This window comes from Gymnogyps californianus, chromosome 1, assembly GCF_018139145.2.
Source record: "Gymnogyps californianus isolate 813 chromosome 1, ASM1813914v2, whole genome shotgun sequence".
Lineage (NCBI taxonomy): Eukaryota > Metazoa > Chordata > Aves > Accipitriformes > Cathartidae > Gymnogyps > Gymnogyps californianus.
The window spans coordinates 158,045,128-158,066,208 of record NC_059471.1 but is presented as its reverse complement, the minus strand read 5'-3'; the positions used below and the strand labels follow the sequence as shown (position 1 = coordinate 158,066,208).

The 21,081-nt window shown below is 43.0% G+C and overlaps 1 protein-coding gene across 2 annotated transcripts in view; it reads left to right on the top strand.

Annotated features, from left to right (window-relative positions):
* The window catches only part of NUAK1 (NUAK family kinase 1), a 59,258-nt gene extending 39,229 nt beyond the window's left edge, over window positions 1-20,029 (top strand). For both annotated transcript variants that reach the window (XM_050902316.1, XM_050902307.1), the window contains 5 exons: window positions 5,167-5,318; window positions 6,629-6,694; window positions 14,301-14,420; window positions 14,716-14,848; window positions 15,940-20,029. In XM_050902316.1, coding sequence (XP_050758273.1) covers window positions 5,167-5,318; window positions 6,629-6,694; window positions 14,301-14,420; window positions 14,716-14,848; window positions 15,940-17,093 — 1,625 coding nt within the window. In that variant the 3' untranslated portion in view covers window positions 17,094-20,029. The remainder of the gene's footprint in view (window positions 1-5,166; window positions 5,319-6,628; window positions 6,695-14,300; window positions 14,421-14,715; window positions 14,849-15,939) is intronic.
* Window positions 20,030-21,081: the final 1,052 nt, after the last annotated feature.

Below are 21,081 nucleotides of genomic sequence, written 5' to 3'. Positions count from 1 at the left end.
GCCCCTCTTAAACTAACAAACTAAAATCCTTACCCCAGGGTTACATGTAAACCAAATGGAATCAGCCCACAAGGAGGTAGTCCATTAAGGGGGAAAAAAAAAATCCACCCCCCTCGGCACTCGCTCTGACTTTAGCATCCTGTAAGCTTGGAGGAAGGGCAAAAGCCTTCTGCTTTGTTTTACTTTTTGAATTTGGTAATAAGTAAGTCCAAAGCGAATTGTCCTAATAGAGAGGTGTACAAAGTACTGTTAAATCTTTCTGACTAACGTTTGCAAAACCATGCCTGTGTGGGCTTTCAACACTTTTAGGGTGAAGTCCAGCTTAGCGTTTAAGAGGGATCGTGAGTGTGTTCATCCAGTGTCAAACTTGTCCCGTGGAGTGTCAGTGGAGGTGACTGCGGTGTAGCTAAAGGGAAGCATTTAGCAATAGGGTTGAAAAGAAAAGAAGAGCGCTGATCAGCAGGAGGTCCCTATGCAACTAGCGCTATTTGGAAAATGGAAAGCTGTAGATAGAAGCTGAGTTCATCATTTCACGGCCTCTAAATATAAATAAGTGGAGAGATTATATCCAAGAATTATTGCTATAGTAGAACAGCCTGTGAAAGAGACAGATTGTTGATGTTACAAAATGTACTTTGTCTCAGATATGTCTTTGGTAGTGAGAAGTGAAGTTCTTTCCCAGTTTCACATTTATATTCTTGAGTGAGCTCTGAAGCCAGCAGATTTGGTTTCAATTATCAGCCTAGAAGTACAGAACTTTCCTTCTGTCATTAAAAAAAAAAAAAATAAACAAACAAATACGTTAGAGTTAAGGGGGGAGTTTAAAGAAAAGCTGTAAGAAATCTTTCATTGACCACTGCATCTTAAGCACCCTTTGCTGCTTGAGTAGAGTGCTGCTCTTAGCCTCTGCTAAGGCTCTTGGGGTGAATGGACCAAGCCCAAGCAAGCTTGTAGCCCAATGGAAAATGCTGTCTCTCCATGTTGCCGTGACCCACGTCTTAGTACATTAACACAGTACTCTTGCTCATCTCCTGGGGATACAATCACATTGTTCCTCGCACCTTGTCGTACATCCTGTTCCTGCTACCTGGTTCCTGATGTGCTCTCACAGTGCTGTCCCTCCCGCCTCCCCTGTGGCCAGGTGGAAGTGTAGCCATCTCAGAAGTCAATCCTTCATCCTGCAGGCTCTGTCTGCAAAGGAGTACTATCGTTTTGCAACCACTACCCTGCACCACTTGACCACTATGGCTAAGGTAGTGCAGCAGCCCTCCCACCACACTGAGGTCTTGCTGCAGCTCTCTCAGCGTAACTCAGCTTGCAGGGTGGTGGAAATAAACACAGTGGCTCAGAAATAAATGACACACAGCTTGTAGCAAGCATTTCTCCTGCTGCTGTCTCCTCTAATACATGGAGCTCATGCCTCGTATCTAAGCAACCCCCATGTCTTGATTTGTGATTGACAGACCATCTCTCCTGCTACCACGTCTGGGTGTTGATACTGACAGTTCTCCACTTATCTTATTTGGCCAGCTGTTTGCAGAGTATTGATGGTTTGAAAGAAGCAAGAGCAGCCCCACATTTCTTATATATAACCTCCCTCCTTCCCTTGACCTTGGACAGGGTTGAGGAGCAGGCTTGTACGACACAGCCGTCCCATCAGTAGCAAGCTGTGGGATGTTCCTGGGGCGCAGCATCCTGCCGAAGCTGTGCTTCTCCATCAGCAGTAGCTGCAGCCGGGGTTCAGGCACGCTTCTAGGCGGGGGTGAGTTTCGGAATGAATATGCAGTAGGATGGCAGGTAATAAATCATTCACAACAAAAACAAAGAGTGAACCAAGCAGTCCCAGAAGCTATACGGAGGCAATCCGTCCGTCATCAGCCCGCAGGTTACAGCCCAGGTGTTAACAGGGCAGTATATTTATTACCTCATTATTATTTGCAGTAAGTCAATCCAGCCTTTAATTAATGCCCTCCTCTCTTCTCCCAGCCATTGGCCACAATGCTTTCTTGGAGCATATGTTTATAAAACTACATACTGTGCTCAGAAGGGAAATTCAGAAGTGTCTGTATGAAGCCTGCGTGGTATCCTAACTACTACTGTAAAAATTCGTGGTGTACATGGCTGATGGTCTGAGACTTGCCAGAATACCACCTTGTCACATGCCTGATAGTTTTGACCACTGAATTCCTCTTTGAGACTGTGTGTGTGTACATAAATCCTAGTGCCTTTCCACTCCCTCCTCCTTCAGTGGCAGCTCTCATTTCAGATGTTTTTGTCTGCTGTTCAGTTGCCTCTCCGCAGGAAAGTAGCTGCGTGCCCTCTCATGAGATTCAGCTGATACGATGGAGGTGCTCTGAACTGAATGATGCAGTTGTGAAAAAATACCTCCCACCTCCCTGGAAAAAAAAAAAAAGATTCTCCATTCACTTCTGCTCCTTGGTGAAGAGATAAATTGCTGTTTAATTCTGTAATCGTTCAGCTATGATGATGCTGAGGAGGCCTCTGTAATGTCATCTAAGTCCAAGGGTAGCATCCTTCTCACAGTGCTCTCTCGTGAAGAAAAAGAATGTGCCAATTTGTCCTGAGTGTGCTGGTAAACTGAAACCCGAATATGAGTTACCGGGATGCTTCTATTCTCATTGATTCTAGTGCGGTTTTGTGACAAAAATTCAAAATTTGGAACAGTAATTTATGCTTTCTTAAATTCAATTTTAAGGTATTATCTCAGTTTCCTAGAGGGCATAAGAGAAAATTTGAAATGGACATTCCTCCAAACGAAGTGCTTTCCACTTCATTTCTGTAGAAATGCAGGAAAATATGTCTGGATCAGGACTTATATTAATATGGCAAATTTTAGTCCAGAAAAATTAGATTTTGGAATTTAAAACTTCAGAACGTCAAGGATGATTTGAGAAAGCTCTCGTGGCTGAGCGATGAAGGCAAAACTTTAATAAAAACACAGGCTGGAAGAGTGCTCCATCGTAGCAGGGCTGTTATTGCTGTTACTGTCATCATCAGCACTGAACATCTGGTAGGGCATCCATGGTCGGGGGCGCGGGGCGGGAAGAGCCAAGGGCCCCTTCGCCCCCATCAGTGCCCCTCTGGTGAGGCAAATGTCGCCGTGAGCTCAGAGTGGTCCTCAGCCGGTACTGCTTGGAGTGTGCCCTCCCATGAGAGTCCACTGAGATCAGTGGTGCCATGTGGTGACTTCACCTATATGTGCATGATATAATAACCCCTAACTCATTGAATCAGCTGGTTTTTTGGGGGGTGGGGATTTTTTGTTTTGTTTTGTTTTGTTTTTTAAATCAAATCTCTTAAATGAGAGCGTTTTTAGTGATTTGTCTCAGCTTACTGAAACTATTTCTTTTTGCCTTCCTAAACAACCCTGTATCTAACAAGCCTTTCCAAGCTTAGAGAAACAAATGTGTGCATTACTGCTTTATTGGTAACACATCACAGCGCTTCCCTGTATGACACAGGGCATGTTCAGTTTTTCCCAGACAATATCAGTCTGTCATTCTTGGAGAGGATACTGTAAGTATAATCCATCCAGAGATGGCTCTTCCAGTTTCCGAAGTTTATTGCTAATGAGGATGCACATAGGATGTAATCACTGGCAGGAGCCTCTGCTTCGGGGTACAGTGAGGCCAGCAGACAACTAAGCGGCCAATTTTATCTGGCTGTTTGCTCTCCCTTTTATCAGAGCTGTTTGGCTGGGGTTCAGGGGTGTTAGAGGGAACTGCAGAGACTTTGGCTTGTAGAGTTGAGTGACAAGGTGTGAGAGGACATGAGACAAAGCCTAAGAGCAGCAAATATCTGCGTGTTGAGAGAGGCAGCTTCACATTTCACTGCAAAAGCTGAAGTTGGTTTTTTTTTGTTTTTTGGTTTTTTTTTAAAAACACTAAGGACTACTGGCTGAGCTTTGCTAAAGAGATATAGGAAGGCATCATTCCAGTAGGGCTGGTCAAAACTAGCATCCGTTTGTAATAACCCCTGTAACCTCATTAACTTGCAGATGTTTGCTGCCAGCGTGACCTAGCCTCAGCAGGCTGCTGCCACAGATAAAAAGAAAAGGAAAATCACCATGTTTTAACATGAGCAGTGGTTATTTATGGCAGGTGCAGGAAGTTTCCAGCAGGTTGCAGTGGATTTTTGGTATTAGAAGGGAAAAACTATTTAGCAGCCAGGACATTATGGCAATTCGAGACTACTCACAGCCTGCTATACTAGATTAAATGTTTAGTTATCTGCAACTCCCAGTGAAGTCCTTGACAGCATGTGGCACAGAGTACCCTCAGCCTCAAAGAACAGTCAAGTTGTGACGTGTATTAGATGAATGTTCCTTGCAGTGCTTACATGGGAGTTGCGCATTGCTGCCGGCTCTGCGCAAGTGGCAAAGGACGTATCTACAGTATGCAGTGGGACATGCAGTGGAGGCAGGAGATAAGTAAGCTTGAGGATGAGTTGGGTGCATGAGACACGGTGCAGAGCCATACTGACAAGAGCTGTACAGCTCCGGAGACATTGCAGCCACTGCTAGCTCAAGTGTCCATGCCCACTGTGCTGTTGCACAGAGTTGGGCTGGAAGAGGACACACGCATCAATTCACTTGTTGGATTTTGATGGTAGGTGAAGGCCAACGAACGCTCATTATAAGCCAATGGCAATCCTGTATCAACCAGTCATTGAAGGCAGAGTGTGTTATGCCTTCTGTGAACCCTTTCCAAATGATGTGAGAGCTCCTGTTTCCTTCTGTCCTCTGGCCTCAAGAGGTCTACTGGTAAGAGGCCGTTCCTGTTGGAGCGGGAGTTAGTATTCAGGTGTTGCTGGCACAAGTGTCCACCTCACCTCATTAGGATCAAGTTGATTTTGCCACCCTGTGACCCCATATTATAGAGGCAGTGAGCTTCTTTCCTGTAGCCATATGGAAGTGAAGATAGCCTCAGCTTCCTTCTCTTGGTCTGAGATGTGGTAATCTTCCTCTGGAAAAATTTAGCTTTGGAACTTGCTTTTTGCAGTGGGGTTGGTAGTACATCTTTCCAGGCTGCAGTGATGATATAGGATGTGTTCGGTCATCCTGAGTCTTCTTCACTCTTTAAAGTGTCAGTTTTCAAAGGTATTGAATCAACTGTGGTGTTTTTTCTTTTCTTTTATCCTGTGCAGTGTTTGAAAATAAAGATAAGATTGTGATCATCATGGAGTATGCAAGTAAAGGAGAGTTGTATGATTACATCAGTGAGAGGCGGCGATTAAGCGAAAGAGAGACAAGACACTTCTTTCGACAAATAGTCTCTGCTGTACATTACTGCCACAAGGTGAGCAAAGGATTTGATATTAAAAAATGCTATTTGAAGGCTGATTAGTGACTTATACATTTCAAAGCATGTCTGAGGCAACAGCATTCATTATTAAGTATCACAGCATATGATTATATCAATACAACAGGAGATCTTCATTAAAAGTGCTACAGTAGTTCACTGACTGTTTTTAAAGACTAAGGATGTTTTCCTGTGTTATGGCAGATACCAACCACTCCCTTACATTAGCCCTACATTGCATTTTTGCTTTGGAAGTAATTCTTCTGACATTAAAAAAAAAATTAACAACATTAACTAGAAAAGGCATCCCATCGAAATTCTACTACATTAATATTAATAAATTCAAATGAATGATAGTTTGCAATTTGAATATGCAAGTGAACAACTTCAGAATAGGAGATAAAATATGTGAAAGAAAAAAGCCAAGAGAAAGGTACGAGTGTTCACGTATGAGCTTTAGCATGTACTCATTCTGGATAGGCAAAAGTAACTTTTCCAGATGTAGCGAGAGCACTAGCAAGATACCCTTTGCTAATGACTTTATCCATCATGGTACCAACTAGAATGACAATTTAAGCAATTAAACCAAGGTAGCTCACTGGCTCTCATCATGGACCTTTTATCCCTGCTTATGAACCAACTGCATAGAGGCAAAACTTGCATGAGGCTAAAGGCAATGAGCAGCTAACACAATTTTTTATTTGAATTCTTAAACACTTTAATCTCCGCTTGAATTCTGATAAACAAGGGAGGTTTTCAAAGTCCTCACTGCACAGCGCTGAAAAGCTGCAGCGTCCTTCCCTGTGCAGTTAATTTTTCCCAAATTTCTTTAAAGAAGGCTCTGACCGAAACCCAGCTTGTTCGCTTGCATCCCTAACATTTACAGTCCTTTAGGATTATAACTCCCCCGATCCACGTGGCTGCACATTGGAGGAATAAGGGCTTTTGTAAGGACTAACGTCATTGACAGATATTGTTTTCTGGTGCCTGGGAAGAATATATTGCTTTCACGCAGTGGGGGCAGGATCCAGGCTGGAATTAAGTTCCGAAAAGACACCCCCCAGCCCTCGACCCCCCCAACCCCCCTGCTGTTTTAGAGGCTTTGTGGGAGGACAGATTCCAGTCATTCTTCCCTTAACCACACACCAAGTGACTAATACATTGCCTGTCACTAGTCACTGGGCCGTGAGTGTTATGACAGTGAAATCAGCCCTGAAATGTAGATGCAAAGACCACCCTGTCAGCTCACCTTTAATTTTCCCAATATTTTCTCATGTTCTCCCCCATTTTTTTCTTCCTTGTTTCAGAACGGTGTTGTCCACAGGGACCTGAAATTGGAAAACATCCTTCTTGATGACAATTTTAATATTAAGGTAGGATTCTTTTTCTCAGCTTCTCAGAATGGATTTGCATGTTTTGTAACATTTTTATCCAAAGTATTAGAAGAGCCAGTGTTATGGCAACAGCTACTAAGCAACAGCATCTGGCAAGAGGCTCAGGGGTTTGGAGGTTGGGGAAAGAGCACCACTGGTGACCAGTCATACGTGCTAAATGAAGCTTTGCATAATTTGGGGGAGAAGGCCCTGTCCTGCCACCCAAGGGCCATGATTCCCAAAGCAGTATCTATTTACTGGTAGGAAACAGCAGAGCATTTCGTGCAGTCGGGTTTATTGTACAAATGATATTATTGCTGGCTGCTGCTGGGGCTAGGAAAAAACTCTCCTGGTCTACAGGGTTCAAGTGCCTCCTACAGAACACTCTGAATGTCCTTTTGATCATGGCTGGAAAATAAGCAAATAGAGTTTCAAAATAAACCTAGTAAAGCACATGTGCTTCATTAGGAAATGGCCTTGGAACTCCAGACACAAACGTATACTTTGGATAGTGATGTCAGTGATGTCATTTCCATGTCATTTCTCCCCAGTGAAAGCATGGGAATGAACTTTTTTCCCTTCTTCTTTTTTTCCTAATAGCTGGAGCACAGAGATAAATAATGCAGAGATAAGTGTATTTTCCAGGTGGCTGAACCTGTTTCACTTCCAACTTTGGTCCTCCCTGGGTAGCTGGATGTGAGGGTGGCTGGGTGCGCTCATCTATGGGCAAACAAACAGAGGGAGGGATGCCGAAGAGTTTCTACTTATGCTGGGGCATCCTTGCTTAATTAACAAAGTAATCGAGGAGCTCCCTGCATAGGCAAATATCTAAATACCCTGGATCTTCATTTTGTCTTCACTGAAAGCCATGGGGATGCACGCACTGCCTTCTGCGCTTCACGCTGGAGAGATTGTCTTCGTTTTAAGCTGATGTGCAATGGAAATGGAAAGTAACATATGGTAGCTGCCATCTGTGTAATGCTGATGACATAAGCTAACTTGGATCAACTAGTGGATTAAAGGCACATAAATATGTGGTTTCTAAAAATAGTCTTTTACAGAAGGCCCATCCAGTGCAATACTTGGACGTTTTGCTGTTAACATCCAGTGTTAGAGCAAACCTCCCCACTCCTGTTCCTACAGGGACACTGGCTGCAGCAGCCCAAGCTGTTCTCAGCAGCACTGAAAACAAAAAGTAGCCTTTCTAGGACATTGTATACGAAACAGGCTTCCGCAGGCAGGATGACCTTTCTTTCCGCATTACATGCCAAACTATCTTCCCAGCTAATCAGAGAATTCTTGAGAGAAAAGAGGAATTTGGGGAATTTGCTAGCTGCGGTGGCCTGCGTCTCTGCACTGTGGTCCTCATATGCAAAACCAATCACTTCCCCAAGCCTCCAGGGAGCTGCGCTTTGTCAGGAGGCTCCGCTCCCTCTCCTCTCTTCTTTATGGGAGTCTAATCATCCTGCGGGGAGAGCGGGAGGATGGGGCAGGCACGGGTAGCTTTGTGTTCGAGTCCAGACCATGGAGCTGACCCAGGAGCTTCAGAACCACAGATGCATTTCAGCTGCCATACCCAGTGGCACTGCTGTGGAAGAAATTCGGGTAGCCACAACTCCCCACATCCCTTCCAATCATTTGGACATCTTTTTCTTGAAGGCTTCCCTTTCCTGAACTGCGTTGTGTTTAAGCTGCCGTGTAGGTATTTTGCATATTTCCAGACTTTCCTCAGTTACTTCTCTGCAAACCGTAAGGCACGCCTCTGAGCAGGCAAGGCTGCCTCGGCGTGGGTAGGCGGCTGCAAGCTCCGTTGCTGTCCCCTGGTAACTGCTTCTGCAAAGGGTCTCATGAAGCTAAAAAATAGACCGAACTTGGGAAGCAGTTGGTATTTCATACGTCTTGCTATCAATAATGTTTGAGTTTGGATTACTTCAAGAGATTAATTTTTGTATTGTTTTCCTTTTTCTCCCTGCTCTCTTTTTTTAACACCTCGTGACTAAGATCAGCTTTGAATACTTGATGTTGAGCACACTGCCACTGTTGCCCTGATGCTGAAGCTTTGAGTATGTTACTGTGGTTTCTATGTTACTTGCACAGAATTTTACTTCCCACTTTTTCTTTGTTTCACTAAACAGTAACCGTTGGCAAGGAAACACATATGGAGCTATAAATTATTTATTAGGAGTAAATTTATCAGATCCTCATTCTGAAAGTATTTATATATGGTTTATTCAGGCAGAAAAAAGAAATATGCAGTTTGGGGTTTGGTATTGACCGATGGCTTCAAATAGTCAGTGGAAGGCATTTTCTAGAAATGGAGTGATAGACTTATCTGTACTTTCCCAGTATTTATATTTCATTCAGTGGATTACAAAGGATTTACAAAATTGGCAGTTTGATTTTAAGAATGAGAAAATGAAAGGAATCCCTTTGTTCTTGGGTGCAATGTACAATTAAATACATGTTTCTGAAGAAGCCAGTGATCTATACATTATGATATACACAAACATGTCATAGTAGTGTGAAGAAAAAATAAGATATTGTAAAAATAGATCCATGTATAGCAACTTAAGCAATACTTTTAGGACAGGAAATAAAGAGGACAAGTAATCCATTAGAAATTATTCTCCAACCTAAAAGGGCCCCAAGCCATTTTACATGATACTACACTAACTTGGAAACCATTCTTAAATTTTAGCTAATTAAATGAAGGTCATGAAGCAGTGTATGGAGACATAATCAGCTTTTTTTTAGGAGTTACAGTAGCGAATAGAAGTCTCTGGAAATGGAGTCATGTGTTGGAATACAGCAACTACAAAACACCAGTGTCTGGAAGCTGGCAAAAAATTACATGTTTTGAGGAGTTCTGCAGGTCCACAGGCCAGAGGTGGAGGGTGATGAGGGGAAGAGAGTAATCTGATCTGTGGTATATAATTATGTTTTTTGGGGACTTGATGTATGCGGTAATATTTCCTGCAAACTATTACTCAAAACCCCTAAATGCAGCAAACACAAGTGAATAAAATGAGTTTTAAACACTTGTGAGACTGAACATGCATGCAGATCTATGGGGTACAAGGACTTAATCCAGCCAATTAATCAAACAGTACCTTGCCTTGCTCCCCAGATACGCACCCAACTATCTAGCAGAAAGCCCAAGTGTGAATCTTTCTCCTGGGACCTAGCCTGTCTGTGGAGGTCAATAGTGGGGCACAATCCTAGAGCTAAACCTTACCAAGACACTGCAGCCTCCCAGGGCAGAAGAGCGTTACTTGCTTTCTTACCTTGTTCATGGTGCCAAGTTGTTTAAAGAAATAAAGTGGCAATGAAATTAGGGTTTCTGCAGCATGTACAAGCCTCTCCTTCCTCACATTCATGTGCCAGCTGCTAACAGCAAGTTCATCTTAAAATTTACTCTGTTCTCCTTTCAGCTGCCTGCACTTGGTGACTTGGCACCCTCCAGCTCTAGGTAACTCGGAGCTGCCCCCTCTGCTTGACCAGGGTTCCCGGGGGTGGGTACAGCTGCTGGCCCCGCCACGCAGTGGCAGAGCAGCCTCTCGCTGGCATTTTCATCCCATCAAGAGGATATCATCGTTCATAATTGTCGTGGTTTAACCCCAGCCAGCAACTAAGCACCACGCAGCCGCTCCCCACTCCCTGTGGTACAGGGAGGAGGATCAGGGAAAAAAAGTAAAACTCGTGGGTTAAGATAGGAGCAGTTTAATAACTAAAGTAAAATAAAATATAATGCTAACTAATAATAAAAAAAAAATAATAATAGTAATGAAAAGGAATATAACAAAAAAAAGAGAGAAATAAACGCCAAGAAAATACAAGTGATGCACAATGCAATTGCTCGCCACCCGCTGACTCATGCCCGAGCAGCAATCTGCCCCTCCCAGCCAACTCCCCCCCGTTTATATACTGAGCATGACATTCTATGGTATGGAATATCCTTTTGGCTAGTTCGGGTCAGCTGTCCTGGCTATGCTCCCTCCCAGCTTCTTGTACACCTGCTTGCTGGCAGAGCATGGGAAACTCAAAAATCCTTAACTTAGGATAAGTGCTACTTAGCAACAACTAAAAGCTCACAACTAAAAAATATCAACATTATTCTCACACTAAATCCAAAACACAGCACTGTACCAGCTACTAGGAAGAAAATTAACTCTATCCCAGCTAAAACCAGGCCAATAATCCTAACACAAATGGAGGTGGGCAGGGTCAGACAGACAGCAGGGCTAAGGCAGCCCCAAAGCACCGAAAGAGCTGCCCTGAGTTGGTGAGTTAGCCCTTTGTGGGAAGAGATTCACGATGGCTTTAGGCATCTGCATTTGGTGGTCTTACAAAAAGCCTTCTGGTGGTGCCTTCTTCTCTTCATTAGTTTTAAAAGGACTGAGGATGCTAGTTTCTGGTTCATTGTAGGTAGGAATTTACTAGAAGAAATAGAAGCGGGGCGAGGATGTAGCTGCCTCCATTCGCCCATAGCTCCTGCAGTTTGGCCTGATGAGGACCAGACGTCCCCAAGCACTGCAGCTCTCCCCAGTGCCTAAATCCCCAAAACTGCATGCAGGGAGGTGGAGAGAAACTGCTGCCCCGTGCGGCAGCCAGGGAATTAGTGCCTCTTGCTGGCCTATCCAAATACTGTGTCCCTGCCCCATGCCACAGCCTACCCCCAGGGACACCTCTGTCATGCCGCCTGGCACGATGGAGGCGGCCTCCTTGTTCACAGAAGGGCTGTGGCGGCTTCCGGGCTGGGAATTGCACCTAAAGAGATGTCTAGCAGAGGTTGATGTAGACTGTATGATCAACCCCAAAGTGATAGAAGGAGAGAAAAATGCAAGTATAATAGCAACATAATCCTACTAACTGCGCTTTCTCTTGGGCTGGTAAGGGGACACCAATCAGACTAACCACTAAAAACCCATGAGGGTTTCATATATACAGAGTAAGTATATGTAATGGGGATTTACCTTGCTGGAAGTCTCACCGACTGCACATACGTTTCATTTGCTTTAAGAGACCTAATTATTTCTCTGTCTACATACAAAGAGACAGATTCTTAAGTGGGATAAAACTGACAATTTCCATGAGTGTGAACTTCATGGAATTTATAGTCCACACTTAAACAATAAATTACATCTGGTTTATCATAGCTAAGAGTAAATATGAAACATACACCTCCTGAAGCGAGGGGGAAAAAAGTCCACTTCCCTGCTCCTCCCAATTTAGGAAGTTTTTTTGACTTGATGCCTTAGTTCCATTTAAGTGCCAAGAACATGAAGTAATGTTGGCTTCTATTAATCTTGTTTTGGGGGGCATGACAGTTTTAATGGGAAAAGCTGATAAACATCAGTCTGTGAGTATGGGAGTGGACTGTAACATAAATATTCTTTTCCTGAATGGTCAAAATGAAAACATGAATGCCCAAGTCTGAGAGTTTCTTAGTGTGAACAATGGTATGTGTATCCCTATATATATATTCATGCACATCCACATGCATTTTATACATTCCATGGTGTTAAGGGAATGTATTTTCTTAAGGAATCACACTGTGCAGTGTTTGTCCTTGTCTTAGCTGCATCCTGAACTAAAATAAAACTCAACGACCAGCACGAATTTTTAACACTGAAATGATCCCATTCTTCCCCTGATTGACAGGGCACACTTCATAAGGCTTAAAACCAACTTCCTGCAAGCCAGGCAGGGTGACTTGATAAGAAAGTGGAATTTAGGGCAATTAAGTGCAATCTGAGCCATGAGAATATGTTTGCAGACTGCAATTGTACACCAGCTGTTTTCAATGACATTCCAGCTACACAGTGAAGATTTTACAAACCACATTTATTTAAGGGTTGAATTTTCTGCTGTGGGTTGATAACATGCTGTTTAAGGGACTGAGTGAATTCAAACTATGAATGGACATGGTGAGATGAATTAACATTAATGAATAGGAATCAGCTGCTCTTTGAGCAGGATATTATGAGTCCAAATTGTCAGTGGAACACCTGCACAAGCAGAACATCAAAATAGGAGAGGGTGAAGCGTGAAATCTCGTATTTGTTCTGTGACTTTAAAAATTTTGTGAAAATGGTATTTTAAAAAAAAGTTTATATTTCTAACATGAAAGTATCTATATCTGTATATCTATATCTGTATCTATATCTATATCTATATCTATATCTATTTATAAAGTGTATATAAGTATTTCTGTTTTGGAGTAAAGAAAGAAAATTGGGAACTTCTGTCCATACTTCACCAACTTTGTTCATTTTGGTCTCAACTGTGACATTTTTAGGTATAGCTGTAGGAGTTTAGATAGTAGAGACAAAGACTGTATGTCTCCCAGGAATTCACTAGACATTGCAATTAAACAGGTATTAGAGGCACTGATGATACGTATTTTAGAAAGCCAGGAGTGAATGATGCTGCTGGTAAACCCTTTTCCGTTCACTTCGTGTTTTCTTGAATCTTCTCTTGTGAAAATTCCTTGGATTTAATTTCTTTCTGGTAGAAAAGACTCAAATAAGGTGAAGAAAACCCAGAGAGAACTCCTGTCTCTTACAGCTATAATACCTTTTTTATGCCTGTGCTTTATGTCTTTTATGTACGCCTTATGTCGATAGTGGGCAGTAATAAAACTATCTCTGGGAAACAGAAACATTTGGGTTTTAAACGAGATAAAAAATGAGATGTGTTGCCTTGTGCTAGAGAAACAAAGGAAATGCAAAGGTTGTGGGAGTATTTAGTGTTGCTATCCTCAGCCTTTGTTTTGTAAGAACAAAAACAGAGAATTGAAGTAAACAAAATATTTGGACCTGCTCCCACAATTCCTACATGGGCAAAATTCCCAACAGTCTCAAGGGAAGTTTTGTTTGTGTTGGGAAAGACGGATTTGGGCCCTTTGTTTCCAGTTAGGAACCAGACTTGTGTTTATTATCTCATGATAGACATCTCGTGTGCTTAACAGCTCAGATTCCTCAGCCGGAGTCCCTGAATTCGGAAGAGTTAGCGAGTACCTCACTTTCCCCCTCCTTCAAGCATAGCTAAGTTCCAGATGATTTCAAAAATCACGTTCTTCTGTAATGCTTAGTTTCCTGTGACACTCCTGCCTCACTCCTCCTGTTGGATTTAAAGGTCTTGGCTTTCGTCTTGCATGTGTGCGATAAGAACAGTAGTACTTTCTGCTTGCTTTCCTTTGGTATTAATGAATATACAAGATGAAAAGCAATCAGTGGACAGCAGGCCCAGTGCCTCCCAGTATGAGATTGTCTTTGCAAGCATATGCAATTCATCCAGGATAAAATTACTGACTGATGGTTGTGCAGTCAGTCAGTGACCTGTCTGTGAATGGAACCAAAGCATCCTTGTTCCTAATCTGGAGGTTTTAACCTGGGGACCCTTATCCTTCTCTGGAGGATCTTGAGAGAGAAAAGTCAAAAAATCATAGAGTAGTGGGTTGGCCAGGGAACTTGAGAGATTATCCATGTCGAGATCCCTGCCCTACAGCAGGGTCAAATATAGCTAAGTCTTTCCTGATAAATGATTTTCTGTTGCATTAAGATATTGTTAATATTACAGATGCCTTGTGCAATTCTATTTGCAGATTGCTGATTTTGGACTCTCCAACCTTTATCACAAAGACAAGTTTCTGCAGACCTTTTGCGGAAGCCCACTGTATGCTTCCCCTGAAATAGTTAATGGACGACCTTACAGAGGCCCAGAGGTAAGAAGGGTCAGTTTTTCTGTGGTGGTATGGGGATGTCTTTGATGATCATGTTCTTGAGGGTTAGTCTTAATGCTAGTGTTATTGCACATGTGGGTCTGCTTGGGTCTTTCCCATATTGGAAGTTCTCAAGCTGCCTTTGTTTGCTTTCATTTGTGGTTAGTCAGATGTTAGATACCGGTTTGCCCATCAGTAGGCGCAGCTGGACGTGATGCTGCTCTTGTGGTGCTAATGGCAGGGAGAAGGGTGGGGGTCAGCTTTCCTGGGCTTCACACGCATTGTCTGTGTATTTCAGGTTGACAGCTGGGCCCTTGGTGTATTGCTTTACACTCTGGTTTATGGAACGATGCCCTTTGATGGCTTCGATCACAAAAATCTCATCAGGCAGATCAGCAGTGGAGAATATCGTGAGCCAACACAGACCTCAGGTATAAAAAAGGAGTGAGGGCAATGTACTGAGCTGACAGGAGTTCAGAATGGAGGGTTTGCCCAGCCCCTTCCAACATGTTTTGGAACATGTCATATTAGAATGGTGAAGAAAAAAAAATACCTCATTCCCCTACTGACTTCATCTGCTATCAATTCCCATCTGGGTACAGCATTTACCAAAAGCCCTTTTGAAATTAAAGTTTTGTAGCAGATAGATAGATTTTATTGCCTTTGGGAAGCTATAACGGGCTCTTTTAACTAGATCTATGACAGTGGAAGGTCTGTTAGCTATTGCAAGTGGAATTGTTCAGACAAGCTGTAAACCGATACAACATACTGGTACAGATCAGTCCTCTAACTATGCTGTGGTATATCACAAGCAGAGAGAAGATGAATGGTCAGAGCGACACAGTCTCTTATCCAAGAAGGCAGGCCAAAATCTGAATTAATGCCACTATGTTTGCATTTACTTCTACTTAGAGGATAATACATTAAGCAGTCACCTGACAGAAAAGCATCAACTAAGTCCAGGTCATTGATTATAATGACTCCTTCCAGCCTTAAACATCTACGTATATACTATATTTAAATGAATATTTATCTAGTATCATTTGTTTGCCACCCCTTTCAATTTTCTGCCTTCTTGCTCTCTTTATGAAACTATACCTTTAAAATATACAGAAGACTACACTGTTTATGGAAAAGTAAATAGAAAAGCAATAATGTGTAGATCATTTAAAATATCCCAATTCACCTTTGTTTTCCTCTAAGTTTTTTAATTATTAGAGTTGATAGGTTGGTGACTTCCTTCAGTAATATGGAACTATTCACTGACTAATACAGTACAAATACTAATTTCTTTGATAACCCAGTGTACATTTCCCAGGGAGAATCCTATTCTTCTGATAAGAAGTAGTACTCATGCATTTTCCAACATTGACTGATGGCCAAAGCCTTGCCCCCTTTCACTTCTCCTGTTGTAAGAAGCATTGTTTTGGCTCATTTGACTGGCTTCACACTTCCATTTTAAACTGACAAAAATAAGAATGCCCATATTCTGAATATTTTATATTCCATTCTTTGTCCATAGATGCTCGTGGTCTTATCAGATGGATGCTGATGGTGAACCCCGAACGCCGAGCAACCATTGAAGACATTGCCAACCACTGGTGGGTTAACTGGGGCTACAAGAGCAGTGTTTGTGACTGTGATGCCATGAGGGACTCTGAGTCCCCATTACTGGCAAGGTTCATTGATTGGCATCACCGTTCTACTGGCCTCCAGCCAGAGACTGATACCAAAATGAAGTGCCTTTCTAAGCCCAAAGGTCCTGAAGTCACATTAGAGAGACAAAGGTCTCTGAAAAAATCAAAAAAGGAAAATGACATTGCACAGTCCATCCAGGAAGGAGGAGCTGAAAATGCATCCAAACCCACCTCCAAGAGACCCAAAGGCATCCTGAAAAAAAGGAGCAACAGTGAACATCGATCTCACAGTGCAGGTTTCATTGAAGGAGTGGTCAGCCCAGTGTTACCCTCTGCTTTTAAGCTGGAGCAAGAGTTGTGTAGGACTGGTGTAGCCATTAAAAGTGTTGTGGAGGGAGAGGTAGCGGGCAAATATGGCACTAAGCAGTCTTCACTAATGCCAAAAAAAGGAATCTTAAAGAAGACTCAGCAGAGGGAGTCCGGCTATTACTCCTCTCCAGAACGAAGCGAATCTTCTGAACTCTTGGACAATAATGATGAGACAGTAAACAGTGACACTTCTCCAGAGGTCACAGAGCCATCCAGAAATGGGTCTTACAGCCATTCCTGCAGGCGTAAGGGCATCTTGAAACATAACAGCAAGTATTCTACCAGCAGCACTGAATCTGCTTTGATCAGCCCTGACACACCAACGCTGGAGGCCATGGAAGAAGTGGTCCTGCCTGGGGATGCATTACCTCGAAGTTACAGTCGCCCTTCCAGTGTGATTAGTGATGACAGTATTTTGTCCAGTGACTCCTTTGATTTGCTGGATTTGCAAGAGAACAGGCCAAACAGACAGAGGATACGGAGCTGTGTCTCTGCTGAAAATTTCCTCCAGATCCAAGACTTCGAAGGACTTCAGAACCGCCCACGGCCACAGTATCTAAAGCGTTATCGCAACCGTCTGGGGGACAGCAGTTTTTCCCTTCTCACAGACATGGATGATGTGACTCAGGTCTACAAGAAAGCCCTAGAGATCTGCAACAAGCTCAACTAGCAGCGGGAAGATGGAAAGGGAGGGAAGGGAGTTTTTCTGTGTACCTTTATGATGGAGTAAGCCAGGTCACTGATTTGCTGACAATGGTAGGTTTTGCTTCAAAGGAGCTGACTGTACCTACTTAGCTGAACTCCTAGTAAAGTAGCCACAAAGCCATCTCACACTTCTCTAATTTTGTGTCCTCAAAATATTACCTACCTGACCAGAGAAAAACCTTTGGTCTTTGTATACGTGATGAAAGCACATCAGGATCTAGCAGACAAAAGCATCAAGATTTGATGACTCGAAGTCAAAGCTAGGCAGAATTAAAACTGGAAGTGAGGGACACGTTTCGAGAGGTTTGTAATTAATATTAGATTAACTTTAACAAGACATGAGCTGAATTCTTTAAGTCAAATTTGGATGTCTTTTAGAAAGAGAGCCTTTATTTCCCCCGAAGTTATTCATCTGGATACAGTCATTGCACATTGGGAATCTTTGGCTTGCATTATGCGGGAGGGCAGGCTAGGTGGTCACCATGGTCCCTTCCACCAGGGTGACCTGAGAGATTCTGAAGGCATTCTGGGACAGATAATTTGAGAGACTCACCCCAGAATAACCTCACGAGGTGTATGTGGACAAGCGGTGGAGCAGGCATTCAGATCTGGCCCCTCCCACAGCCGTTGCTCTTCAGTGAGCAGGAGGCCCTAAAATTGTTTCCGACTACTGCTCCTACCAGTAAAAACAGAGTCACAGAAACGGTAACGAGAACTGGAAGGAATGGATGTTGTCAGCAGCTAAATGACCTTTTAAGGCGTTTCAACCTGTGTGTTCAATTTGTGACTCTCTCAAAATGGCCAGCCAGATGAATGCCCAGACAAAGATGGATCTAACAAAGGGTCTCAAGGGTTAACTGACCCTCCAATCTAGAGTTCAGTCGCTGTCAGCAAATGGTGCCACCTTGCTGTTAGCTTGTAGTATTTGAGCGTGACAGGTAGTTTGTGACCAGAATGTTAGGTAAGGAAGAGGTGGTAGCATGTAGGAAATGGATAGAGGTCAGAAAGTTAGTGGGAAGATGCCTTTCTCCAAATGAAGTGTTTCTAGGTAGGTAGTAATGGAGCAGAAAGAATTGAGCGATGATAATGGTAGATTTGATAACAGAGTTAGCATAAAATTGCGGGCCTCTCTCTATATAGTGTAGCTGGTACTGTGTGTGCAATGATACCAGTTTGAAAAAAAACGAGAAGGATATGTGTTTGTGTTCTCAGACATATCTAACTATCCAGACTGAAGGCTTCAACTCCCATAAAGGTACCACATGGGTCTACTGGATTACCTGAATGTAAGCCTATGTCAGAAAGGCACTGTGTGTTTGACAGGCCTGGGCAAACTGGAATCTTAAGGCCCATTTCAGTCTCATTTCCATGAGCACATAGCCCCTGGCTTTCTTGGAGGTGCACTGGTGCGAGTAAGTGGAAGGTTTCAGCCTATGATGTCATATGATCCACAGCTGCAAAACCTATATCTACATGCATACCCAGAGCAGAGGAGCATGGAGCAAGCTCTGTTCTCACTCCTACCCTGTAACTGGAACTGAAAGCAGAATGTGGCCCACTGTGTCCAAAATCCTAGAGATCATGCAGAAATGGAATGGAGTTCCTCTGGGGATTCCCTGGGAATTGGCGATAACCCCATAAATTGTTGGCGTCTGGGGCAGGGAGCTATTTCACTTGCAGATTCCTTATTTGGTGTATCATGGTACTTAAGTCTGCCGGTTCCTCCTAAAAATCAACTGGGCTGCCTAGCATAAAGATGAATGAACTTGAATTTCCTAAACCAGTTAATCTGACTCTGTGGAGAACCTTTTCTTATCGTGAAACACTGGACCAAACTTGGCCCTGGAGTAAACGGCATCAATACCATGAAATCTACGAGAGATGTGTGCTCTCAGGTGGTCAAGTGAAATTTGGCTCACTGTCCATTTGCTCAGGAAGGGCAACTGCAGGTCATTTCTCTACAGATGTGTACCTCTCTGTATGATATTCGGATGTCCCATCTTCTCACAGGCCGTGCATGTGCTCTTTTAGCTCATCCAAAATCAACACCCCGTTTTGCAGTGTATTGAGTTAACAAGTTTGCTGTGGTGCATTTTAAACCAACTCAACATAGGCTCCATGGCCTTTCTGAAACAAGGATGTGTGTTGCAGCCACGGCTTTTAACTCGTGCCCCGGAGCATAAGAGCCAGATCCTCAGCTGGGGTAAATCAGCGCTGTCCCATTGACATGATGGACCATCACTTTGCTGGGGTTACGCTGATTGACACCTTCCCTGCAGATCTGGCACTAAACCTTGAATGGATTTATAGAGGTTTCAGGACGAAGGGAAGGGAACTCAGCCGGCCGTGGCAGGGAAGTGAGGAGCACCCCAAAGGCTCATATCTCCCGAGGCTTTTGCCCAGGCCTGCTTCCTTGTGTACAAATGTGAATGAGTGAGTGACTGCTTGCTGCCAAACTGGAAATGTTATGTAGGGATTTACTGGCATGTTACTGGCATGTTACATGTTTACTGGCATGTTACCATTCCTAGAAGAGAAGAAAAAAAAAAAACTTGACTGCACATTGTTATTATTAGTGTTGTGATTTTTATTTAATTTTTTTGTAATACAAAGTTGACTTTTTTATTTGAATTTGTCTTTTTTTTTATTTATTGGTCTGAAAGCCATTTCAAAGGTATAATAATATATTTGGTGTAATTTAATTGGTGCAACATTATTTTACAGCTCCGGCCAAAATTGTTTGGTGTTATTTTTTGGTTTTTTGTTTTTTCTCCCAATCCTTGGTTGGTTTGAGCTCTACGAGGCACACAGGGGAAAACGCTGGATAATCACCCAAAGTGTTTGTATTTTTAATCTGATACTGTTTTTTATTAAATAAAATGAAATTAATGTAACTGTGAAGAGTCTCTCTCTCTCCCTTTTCTTTTTCACTGTACATCAGCATAAGCCGAGGCCAAATGGTAATGAACTTGTCATGCAGAAATACAGCAGCATCTCAGCACATTGTACCAAGTTGTTTATGCAAAGCTTCTTGGCTTGTTTGTGCGTTTGAATATAATGTGGGTGGCCACAGAGACTCCTGTGCTATGAAGCATTTGGCACTGCATAACACCCAAAGCTTTCAGCTATAGAAGTGTTTGGTGGAGAAGAATAGCTGGCTGGGGTTTCTCTGCTGGAGCTGAATGAGGTTTGTGGGCCAGGTGTGCTGCAGGTGAGCCAGAGCAGGCTGGCTGACCAGGCTGGCTGTCCCTCTCCTCTGGCGGGGAGAGGGACAGTTTATTGACAATGTTAATGTTCCTGTTGGTATAATTTCGGGGTTATTTGGGAAAAAAAGACTGGTGGCCATCTGCTGGTGTCAACTGTGGGATTATTTCAGTCAGATGGCTTTGAGCAGCCAACATAATCAGCTGATGAGAGGGAAAAAGGGAGTCAGTTTTCATTTTTTTGGAGTGCCCTTGATAACCAGAAGACTTCAGATACAGTTTTTCTTGGAAAACGGGTGGGCATCATAAGGAAAACTGGGTGTTAGGTATGCTGTGTGTGCTGGGGACTTGTTAAAATAAAGGAAATGGTTGCCAATGTCCTAATGCTGGCTCTGAGCAAGACACCATTAAACTTCACCCTTGGTGCAGCCAGCCAAGATACCTGTGGTGTATATTCTGCTTTTTAAATTACCGGCGGTTTGGATTAGGATCCAAGGTTTGGATATCATGCAAAAAAGGCTTTCGTTTTTCTAATTAATTTTCTCTCTCTTGAGCTTTTTAAAGCAAGAAGCCATGGCTATAGGTGCTAGATTTATTCATTATGACCACTTAAAAACCAATGGGAATAAAGGGAAAAAGCCAATGATGCAGAAAGGCAAACAGCTGTTAATACATTACAAAGGGAATGATTAGCTGCTGTATGCTAATTGAGTCAAAAATTGTATATATTCGAAGTCAGCACACGTGTTC